The 11,036-nt window shown below is 51.0% G+C and overlaps 1 protein-coding gene across 1 annotated transcript in view; it reads left to right on the forward strand.

The window, feature by feature from the left end:
• The window catches only part of LOC6033328 (protein dachsous), a 143,230-nt gene extending 132,208 nt beyond the window's left edge, over positions 1-11,022 (forward strand). The window contains exons 3-12 of the mRNA XM_038251453.1: positions 1,050-1,230; positions 1,309-1,797; positions 1,856-2,454; positions 2,513-2,972; positions 3,032-3,534; positions 3,594-5,073; positions 5,131-5,503; positions 5,564-6,702; positions 6,773-7,078; positions 7,136-11,022. Coding sequence (XP_038107381.1) covers positions 1,050-1,230; positions 1,309-1,797; positions 1,856-2,454; positions 2,513-2,972; positions 3,032-3,534; positions 3,594-5,073; positions 5,131-5,503; positions 5,564-6,702; positions 6,773-7,078; positions 7,136-10,146 — 8,541 coding nt within the window. The 3' untranslated portion in view covers positions 10,147-11,022. The remainder of the gene's footprint in view (positions 1-1,049; positions 1,231-1,308; positions 1,798-1,855; positions 2,455-2,512; positions 2,973-3,031; positions 3,535-3,593; positions 5,074-5,130; positions 5,504-5,563; positions 6,703-6,772; positions 7,079-7,135) is intronic.
• Positions 11,023-11,036: the final 14 nt, after the last annotated feature.

An 11,036-nucleotide genomic window follows, 5' to 3' on the forward strand; every position in this document is an offset into this window, starting at 1 on the left:
TTGCATACTTAAAGTTATGCCTTTAAGGTTCATACTGCCATTTTTAGATCATTTTTAAGCATTCTGAAATATTTAAATGTAAGGGCAATTCTCCAAAGTACAAAATCTACTTCAAAATATTTTTAAGTAAGACCAATCAAATTAAATTTGTTTTTTTTTGTCTTATTCCTTCAACTCAACAATATCAAAGAATAAAAAATACTTAACATAAGCTTATAAAATTGAGTGTAAATATTTAGAATAGATTTAATACTGAGATCCATCTTAGAATAGAGATCGGGAAAAAATCCAATGATTTTTGAGATATTTTTGATTTATGGAAGCAGCACTCTACTCATGACGAAGGCCATTTTTAAAATGTGAATTATGAATTTGATACTTTTTAAATAGATACGAAATGATTCTTAATTTATAATCAACAATAAACATTATTATTAGAAATATATTATCATATCCTAAATCGAACATTTCAACCATTACAACGAGTTGATGATGTCCATTTACTCCAACTCTTGTGTTCTGGATCAATCTTAGAACTCTACAAACCAACGCGCCACCACTGCCTTACTACACCCTCACTTCCATCTTCACACCCCTTTTTCGTCGGAATAGATCAATGCAATAATTGTTATTAATTTAATTACACATTAAGACCAGCGCGGTGCGGCAAAGATCAAAGCCAGTCCCAGGACAGGACGCACGCGGTCGTGGTCGGTTCATTTGAAACGGATCTAGCACCACCACCGCCACCTTCACGATTCATTCTGTATTTGATCTGCACATTACCACCGTGAGCTTAAGCTGTACGCAGCAGCGATAGCGATCTCCTTCTGTTTTTGTACGCGCGGCGTTCTTCGCGCCCAGGAAGCTTATGCGTATGGCGGGCGCGCGCGTTCGCTCAAATTGATCCTTTTGAAACCCTCTACTCTACGACGATGACCAGCAGCAGTAGCAGCTCAACTCAACTCCTTGCCTAAGCCGAGATTGAACCATTACTAATATATGTTTCTCCCTCTACCTCTTCTCACCCCGCACGGTGCTAATTATAGGTATCCGCTACCGATCCGGACTGTGGCGTCAATGCGATGGTAAATTACACCCTCGGCGAAGGCTACAAGAAGATCACCGAGTTCGAGGTGCGATCGAGCACCGGCGAGGTTTGCATTGCGGCCGAACTGGACTACGAGACGCGCAACTCGTACGAGTTTCCGATCATCGCCACCGATCGAGGTGAGTAATTTGAGCTGAGGCGTGGAGAAAGTTTTCTGTTTTTTTCGGATGATCATGGCTTTTCTCCTTCTCGTACAGGGGGTCTAAGTACCACGGCAATGGTCAAGATCCAGCTGACCGATGTCAACGATAACCGGCCGACGTTCTACCCGCGAGAGTACAACGTGTCCCTGAGGGAATCGATGCCGACGAATTCACTGCTGTCCACGCCGGTAGTTGTTGTGGTCGCAACCGACTCTGACTCGGGTAACTTTGGCACGATCAGCTATCGGATCGTGGCGGGGAATGAAGCCGGGATCTTCCGGATGGATCGACTTACCGGGGAGATCTTCGTAGCACGACCCAACATGCTGTCCAGCCGAAGTCAACCGTACCATCGGTTGAACATCTCGGCTAGTGATGGCGGAGGGCTACGATCAACGCACGATGCTGAGGTTTTCATTAGCGTGATCGATGCTACGCAGCGACCTCCGATCTTTGACAAGCCTCGCTATACGTACTACGTAAAGGAGGACGTCAAGAAGAACACGGTCGTCGGTACGGTATCTGCTAGCAGTAGCAACTCAGGTTTGTATGACTCTGATCCCCCTTAGACCTATATATGACCCTGAAACCTACCCAACAGGAAGTCGCAGCTCGATCAGGTACTTTATCTACTCTGGAGATCCGGACGGGTACTTCGCGATCGATCCCGTCTCCGGTAACATCCGGGTTGCCAGCACGCTGGATCACGAAACGAAGCCGCAAGTCTTGCTGAATATCCAAGCGACCAGTGGTGATCCTCCCGCGTACGGTCACACCCAGGTCAACATCGACATCGAGGACGTCAACGACAACCCGCCAGAGTTCGAATCCAGCACTGTTCGGATCTCGGTTCCGGAAAACGTCGAAATAGGGTCACCCCTGTACGCTGCTAACGCTCACGACAAAGACTCCGGAATGAGTGGTGTGATCACGTACCGACTGAGCAACAACGGACCGTCCACGAGTAGCCTATTTGCCGTAGACAGCCGCTCAGGTCATCTGAGTCTGGCTCGACCGCTGGACTACGAAACCACGCAGCGACACATGCTGATCGTGACCGCTTCCGACTCGGGCATCCCACTTCTCTCAACAAACCTCACGATCATGGTCGAGGTGCAGGACGTCAACGACAACCCACCGATCTTCGAGAAGACCGAATACTCGATCAAGGTGATCGAATCGACTCCCAGTAACTCACAGGTAAGCGTTCAACCTTATTCTCAATCTTCTCATACTAACCCCAAACCCCCTCCACCAGATCGTCCAAGTCACGGCGGTTGACGCCGACACCGGTAACAACGCTCGCCTCACCTACCGCATCCTTGGAGACGACCAGCGGCAACGCTCCGGCAAGTCCACGTCTTCCGACGAGCACGTCCCGGACATCTTCGGCATCTTCCCCAACAGCGGTTGGATCTACCTCCGAACGAAGCTCGATCGCGAACTTCAAGAACGCTACAACATCACCGTGATCGTCAGCGACAACGGAGTCCCGACGCTGACGGCCACCACCCACGTGATCGTGACCGTGCTGGACGCGAACGACAACAGCCCAATCTTCCCGAAGCAGCTGTACGAGTTCGAGATCGAGGAGAACATGCGACGCGGGTCGGTCATCGGGCAGGTTACCGCCAGCGATGCCGACACCGGCATCAACGCGGTCGTTCGGTACAGCTTGATCCCGAGCAACAGCAGCTTCCAGATCAATCCGGTGTCAGGTAAGTTGCGATCACCGGTAAAGACCTTCAAACCATTCAACACTTCTTTATTCAAACAGGCGAAATCACCACCCGGGACAGCCTCGATCGCGAAACCAAGTCCGACTACGACCTCGTGGTGGAAGCTCGCGATCAGGGGACGCCCTACCGCAGCTCGCGCATCTCGATCAAGGTGAAAATCCTGGACGTCAACGACAACGCACCGGACATTGTGGACCCGCAGGAGGATGTGGTTAGTGTGCGCGAGGAGCAACCGATTGGAACGGAGGTGGTACGCGTTAGGGCGATCGATCGCGACAACGGAGCCAACGCCTCGATCACGTACTCAATTCTGAAGGGTCGCGACTCGGACGGGTACGGAATGTTCTCGATCGATCCGATTTCCGGTGTTCTTCGAACGAAGGTATCGCTGGATCACGAAGAAAAGACGATCTACCGGTTAGCGGTGGCAGCTACGGATAATGGGAAACCTCCACGACAAACGGTGCGCGTGTTGAGGATCGAAGTCCTGGACCTGAACGACAATCGGCCAACCTTCACCAGTTCTAGTTTGGTCTTCAGGGTAAGTCAAACCTCATTCATAGAAGAGCTTAACACTAATTAAAAATTTACCCCCAACAGCTTCGCGAGGACGTCGGCGTAGGTCACGTGATTGGTTCGATCAGTGGCAGCGAGCAGTCCGACCTGGACAACCTGATAACCGCCACCAACGATCTGCACATCACGTACACGCTGACTCCGCTGACGAACGACATCACCGAGGGCGCGTTCGATATCGATCGCAACTCGGGCAAGCTGGTCGTGGCACGATCACTCGATCGCGAGCAACAAAGTGAGTACCGGATGGAGATCCGTGCGTTGGACACCAGCGCAAGCAACAACCCGCAAAGTTCGGCCGTAACGGTGAAAATCGAGATCGCCGACGTGAACGACAATCCGCCAAAGTGGCCTAGCGATCCCATCAACGTGTACATCTCGGAAGATAGCCCGGTGGGTGCGATCGTGTTCAACTTCACGGCAACGGACAGTGACTCCGGTACGAACGCTGAGCTCAAGTACAACCTCTCCAAACCGGCAATTCCGCAGAAGGAGTTCTTCTCAATCGACTCACTAACCGGATCGTTGACCTTGTTGGCACCACTGGACTACGAGGAAACCAAAGAGTTCTTGCTGATCGTACAGGCCACCGATCAATCTTCGAACGCAACCGAACGAATGACCACCTCTGCTACGGCTCGGATCATGGTCACCGACGTAAACGACAACTCGCCTAGTTTTGTCGTTCCGCAGGCCCAGGATACGGTCGTTTACATCAGCGATTCGCTCGAAGTGAACCAGATCGTTGCGCATACCGTAGCAATTGATCGCGATAGTGGAGAGAACGGGAGGATCGTGTACAAGATCGTAAGTGGGAATGATGACGAACGGTTTGTGATTGACCCCGACAGTGGGTTTGTCAAGCTGGCGAAACCATTCAGCAGTAATTTCATTGCGGATAGTACGAAGAACTCGGTGACTGGCAGGTACAATCTCGTCATCAGTGCATCCGATCAGGGAGTTCCACGTTCGAAGGAAACCAAGATCAACATCCAGATTGTTATCCAGAATACCACCAACAACCCACCGAGATTCCTGGAGTCGGTGTACCACGTGAACATCAGTGAAAGTGTACCAACGGGTAGTTTTGTGGTTCGAGTCTCCGCCAAGTCATCCAACGACAACGGTAATGCCAACCTAACCTATGAAATCCCGAAGGGCGTTGGCGAGGATCACTTTGTGGTGGACTCGGTGCGTGGCATCGTAACGACACGGGGAACGTTCGATCGCGAGTCCAAGGACATGTACACGATCCCAATTTACGTGACGGAACAGAACCGCTTCAAGAGTGCCGGTTCCGGCACATCCAAGGACATCAGCCAGTTTGACATCGCAACGCTTGTGGTTCGCGTCACGGACGTCAACGATCATGCCCCAGAGTTTCTGCCCGGGTCGTGTTATCCTCTGGCCGTGCCGGAGAATAGTGATCTGTCGGTGATTCACACCGTTGCTGCCAGCGACGCCGACGAGGGATTAAACGGAGAGATTACGTACAGCATTTCTGGTAAGTTATACAACGGTAACCCTGAGGGTCATTTCTCTAACGATCGTCTCTCAACAGGTGGCAACATTGGCAACAAGTTCAGCATCGACATCAACACGGGAGCGATCACGGCTCGACCGCTGGATCGTGAGGTTCACGCGAGGTACGTTCTGCAGATTACCGCCCAAGATCGGGGATCTCCAACGTCGCAGCAGGGTCACTGTAACATAACGATCCGCGTCGAGGACGAGAACGACAATGATCCTAAGTTTGAGCTGCAGAAGTACATCGCAACCGTTGACGAGGATGCCCAGCTGGGTACGACGGTCCTTACGGTGAAGGCGGTTGACGCAGATATTGGAATCAATGCGAGGATCGTGTACTCGTTGGCTAACGTAACCGAGTGGCTGTTCGATATCGACAGCAAAAGTGGTGTCATCACTACGGCAGGGTAAGTTGATCAAATCTGGAAAGTGATCTTCAATTGCTAAGAATTTTAATCTCCTTGCAGAAACTTCGATCGCGAGCGTCAAAGCATCTACCACTTTATGGTGGTTGCGACGGACGGAGGTCGGTACAACGCCCGCTCGCAGAGCGTTGCCGTCCAGGTGATCATCGCCGACGTCAACGACAACAAGCCGGTGTTTGACAAATATCCGTTCAAGGAGCAAATCGGAGCGCTGGTACAACCAGGTCAAACACTGCTACACATTTCGGCAACGGACGCCGATCAGGGCAGCAACGGGGAGATCGTGTACAGTCTGAACGACAACCCGAACAACTCCAAGTTCCGGATCAATCCCAGTACGGGTGCGTTGAGTGCCACGCAGTCGTTGGCGAGCGAGAATGGTCGACTGTTGCACATCGAGGTCACGGCTAGGGATAAGGGCAATCCACCCCAGGTCGCTACCGGCTTGATCGAGCTAAGGATTGGTGATCTTCAGCAAGAATTGCCGGCGCTGAGATTCCAGAACAATTCGTACAAGGTCAACCTAGTTGAGAATACACCAATTGGACAAACCGTGCTGCACCTGAATGCCGTTCGTAGTGACGGCAGACGTCAGAAGATCATCTACAGCTTCGGCTCGGGTAATGAAGACGGTACTTTCTCGATCGATGCGGTGACTGGGGAGATCAAGATTCGCAACTCACAAAACTTGGATTATGAGCGATTCAGCAGGTTGAAATCTGACGGGATCGAGTTGGTGGTTGTGGCGAGGACCGACGGTAGCCCACTTCTGTACGGATATTGCTCGATCAAGGTCGAACTGCAGGACGAGAATGACAATTCTCCACGGTTCACCCAGCAGCAGTACTCTGCGTCAGTTTGGGAGGGTAACAACAAGGGTGCTTTCGTGATCAAGGTCGGAGCGTTTGACGCCGACCAGGGTTCGAACGCCCACATCCTGTACCACATCGTCGACGGAAACCACGACAATGCGTTCATCATCGAGCCCGCTTTCAGCGGCATTGTCAAGACGAACATCGTGCTCGATCGCGAAATTCGAGACAAGTACAAACTGAAAGTGATTGCTACCGACGAGGGTGTGCCGCAGATGACCGGAACGGCTACGATCAACGTCAACATTGTGGATGTGAACGACAACCAACCGACGTTCCCTCCCAACAGCGTTATCAGCGTGAGCGAAGGTAGGTGTTTAGGGGTGCTTGATCGTGTGATCATCGTTTAATCTTCAATTTTTTTTCTACTTCCTCACAGCAACCAACCTGGGTACCGTGCTGACGACCATCACCGCCAACGACGTCGACACAAACCCCCCGCTGACGTACAGCTTCGGCGACAGTCTGGACGACGATGCGGCGGCGTACTTTGCGATCGATCGCTACAGCGGCAAGGTGATCCTCATCAAACCGCTGGACTACGAGGAACGCCACGAGTACCAGCTGAGGATCCTCGCGTCGGATTCGGCCCACGTAGCGCGAACAACGCTGACGGTGCGCGTAACCGACGTTAACGACAACCCGCCGGTGTTCCAGCAGATCACGTACCACGCTATGCTGAATGGTGAGTTTGACAGGTTAATGATCGTGAAGCAGTTACTTATGGCTTCTTTGTTCACAGACGACTCCGAAAGCAACACCAACATCGCGATCATCGCCGTTAACGCGACGGACGTGGACAGCGAGGGTAACGCCGCCATTCGGTACGCGATCAGTCCACCGTCGCCAGGGTTTGCAATCGACGAGCTGACAGGGCAGTTGTTTGTCAACATGAGTCAGGTGAACCGGGCGCGATCGGGAACGCTGTACCTGACGGTCGTCGCAACGGACTCGGGTCGGCCGCAGCTCAGCAGCTCAACGACGGTTAGGTTAGAGTTGAAGTCCAAGAGTAAGGCGAATCCACACTTTATCCAGAATCAGTACAGGTTATCGGTTAATGAAGACGCCCCAACGGGTACGGTCATTACGAATCTCATCCCAAAGGCGATCGCTGATCAGCCGGACGTAAGCTCGAGCATCGCGTTCGAAATCATCGATGGCAATGAGGATGGAGCGTTTGAGATATCGTATCCGTCGGGAGCGATCCTGCTTGTGAAACCGCTCGATAGGGAGAAGATCGACTATTACGAACTGCGACTGGTCGTTACCGAACCGGGTGCTCGGATGGTGTACAAGGGTATGAACATGACCTCGGCCATCCGGGTTACGATTACGGTGGAAGACGCAAACGACAACGCTCCAGAATTCCAACCGGGTCCGTACGAGGTCTCGATCAGTGAGTCTGCCGCGATCAAGTACTCGATCGCGATGATTTCTGCCGTCGATGCTGACCTGGTAAACTCTCCCAACTCGGAAGTGGTTTACCAGATCATATCTGGCAATGATGGTGGCATGTTTTCGATCGATCTGATCACCGGTTTGCTGTACATTAACAACAACCTGGACTACGATCGTGGTCAAATCCAGTACAACCTGGTGATCCGGGCTTGTGACAGCTATGTTGTTCCGAAGTGTAGCATCCACCCGTTCATTATAAATCTGACCGATGAGAACGATAACGAGCCGCAATTCCCGGTGCCGGAATATCTCGAGTTTGTCGGAGAGAACGAACCAGTTGGGATCAGTATCTTCACGGCTCGGGCGACCGACATGGATCGAGGCATGTATGGTAACGTCAACTACTCGATCGAGAACGCGCTGGCCAGTGGATACTCCGCCATTGACGATGGCTGGAAGTTGTTCAAGGTCGATTCGATTAGTGGGGTTATCAACTCGAACGCTGTGTTTGACTACGAAGAGAAGAATCGGTACTCGTTCACGCTGAAGGCAACGGACTCGGGGGGTAAATCGAAAACCGTCAAGGTTAAGATCTTGATCGAGAGTCGCGACGAGTTCAGTCCTCAGTTCACGGAGCGTACGTATAGGTTCGTGTTGAAAACGCCGGACACGGGTCATCTACCCGTTGGTTACGTAGTTGGTCACGTTACGGCGACTGATCGCGATCGTGGCCCGGACGGGCGGATCGTGTACCAGCTGACTACGCAACATCCGTACTTTAAGATGAACCGAACGACGGGTGCGATCTTGATCAAGAAGAAGTTGGACAACTTGGCGGCAACGCTGGAGTCGGGACGGGACATAAGCCTTGTGGTTACGGCGAGTTCCGGACGGCAGGGATCGTTGACCAACATGACGGTGGTGGAGATTTCGATCGACGCGTTAGGACACAACAAGATTGATGGTGCCGGTGGAGACTACGGAAGCTCGGAGTCGGTTTCCGCGAGCAATGGTTTGGCTAATTGGGCTCTCGGGTTACTGATCTCGATCTTGCTAGTGGTCATTACGGCCGCGTCAATCTTCCTCTTTTTGCACATGCGAAATCGTCAGCAAAAGCACGTGAATAAAAGTGGTCTGAGTTCGGAGTCGGTTGGTCACTCGAACAACTACGTTGACCCGAGCGCATTCGATACGATCCCAATTCGGGGCAGTTCGAGTGGGGCGAATAACGCCGGACAGTTTGCGCCGCCAAAGTACGACGAGATTCCTCCGTACGGGGCGAGTTCGAACTCGGGAGCAGCGACCACGTCGGAACTGTCTGGGTCTGAGCAGTCGGGATCGAGTGGACGTGGGTCGGCTGAGGATGACGGTGAAGATGAAGAGATTCGTATGATCAATGAGGGAGGTCCGCTGCAACGCGACGGACTTCAGCTCGACGGTCGACTGTCGGATGTTTCCGTGCAGAACACGCAGGAGTATTTGGCAAGGTTGGGCATCGTTGATAACGCTACGACCGGGAATGCCTCGAATTCTTCCAGAAGGTGTTCCGAGAGTATAGGACTGGGGAGTTCCAAGGACGCAATGCTTCATCATACGCTGCCAATTGATACGTTGCACATGTTCGACGACGAGCATCGGGAGTCGGATTTGACCAACTTGATCTACGCCAAGTTGAACGACGTTACGAACAACAGTGATCGTGCCAGTAGTGTGGACGAGACGGTTACGAACGCCGGTAGTATAGGGGCCGCGGTTGATCATGTCATGATGGGTAACTACGGTGACGTACCAGTCGTGGGTGGCCAACAGGGCATCTCTATGAACGGTTCCCTTAGCTCGATTGTACATAGTGAGGAGGAACTGACGGGCAGTTACAACTGGGACTACCTGCTCGACTGGGGTCCCCAGTATCAACCGCTGGCGCACGTGTTCTCGGAGATTGCTCGGCTCAAGGACGATACCCTGTCGGTCCACAGTGGCAACAGTGGCACGTCCAGTGCCAAGAGTAAAAACTCCCTTCACCACACCGTGAAGAACGTCCCACCGCCACTGCTTACCAACGTGGCACCCCGGTCCATCAACGTGCCCGGGTTCTCCGCACGGGGCACCAGTGGCCACCACGGTCAAGCCCCCAACCAGTACCTGCTACCGCGGTCACCCATCAGTCACGACTCGGCGGCCGGCTTCAGCACCTCCTCCGCCATGTCCCCGAGCTTCTCCCCGTCCCTGTCCCCGCTGGCCACGCGGTCACCCTCGATATCGCCCCACGTGGTGTCGACCGGTGTTCCGGGCTCGCACCACATGGTCTCACTGCCACGACCTCCACAGCAGCGCGGCCAGCGGAAGCCCTACTAAAAACCGTCGACGCTTACTGTGATTACTACATCCCTTACCCCTACACAAAACATAAAAACACAAACAAGACTGTAAATAAGAGACGCTCAGTACGTTCCATGGCAAGCTACGATAAATGTACAGATTTTATTGTACAGTTTCCGCGTTTAGACAAAATTTTAATTAAAGCAAATTGTTAGCCCGTAAGTTTTAAAAACACTCCAACTCAAAACGAAAGTGCCTTTCAAGTACGCAGATAACTGAACTGTACATAAAGATTTTAATATAAACTATTAAATGAATTGTAAAAAAAAGAATATGTATTTTAGTAGAGCATTTGGTTCCAACGGAACCAGCCAGTGTTTTAAATCGCGAAGACAGTTTAGGGAACAAAATGTGTAAACCAACGATTTTAATCAATTTTTATCATACTTGTAAGACTGTAAATAAATACTCTCCTGTTAATATTAGCCGAAAATGAACAAAAAATAAAACGAAAAAGCAAACAGAATTTATGTAAAATATTAACAGAGATATCGTCAGCATTTTAAGTTTGTTTTTCGAGGAAAAGACTGTTAAGCATGTATAGCTTTTCGTTAAAGAAAATAGTGTGTATTCTAATAAAACAAAAGTAAGCGTTCGCCGAACAATTAAGCATTTGCGCGTAGCTCAAAACAAAGTCGCATTTAGCAGATTTTCATACTCATACTGTGAAGAGAACAAAGTACCACCACCATCATCCTGCAAATATATATCGTGTTAGGTAAACCAATTTCTTCCACGCCACTGTTTCAAAATTGTTCTACTGTGTATATTTATATATTTTTCTTTTTTTTTTTTGCATAAAGGCCATATGTAAGCAGCTGAAGCGATACAAGTTTTAAAAATAAATGTATTTTAAAAATATCAAA

The sequence above is a fragment of the Culex quinquefasciatus genome, chromosome 2 (assembly GCF_015732765.1).
Source record: "Culex quinquefasciatus strain JHB chromosome 2, VPISU_Cqui_1.0_pri_paternal, whole genome shotgun sequence".
NCBI classification, from domain to species: Eukaryota; Metazoa; Arthropoda; class Insecta; order Diptera; family Culicidae; genus Culex; species Culex quinquefasciatus.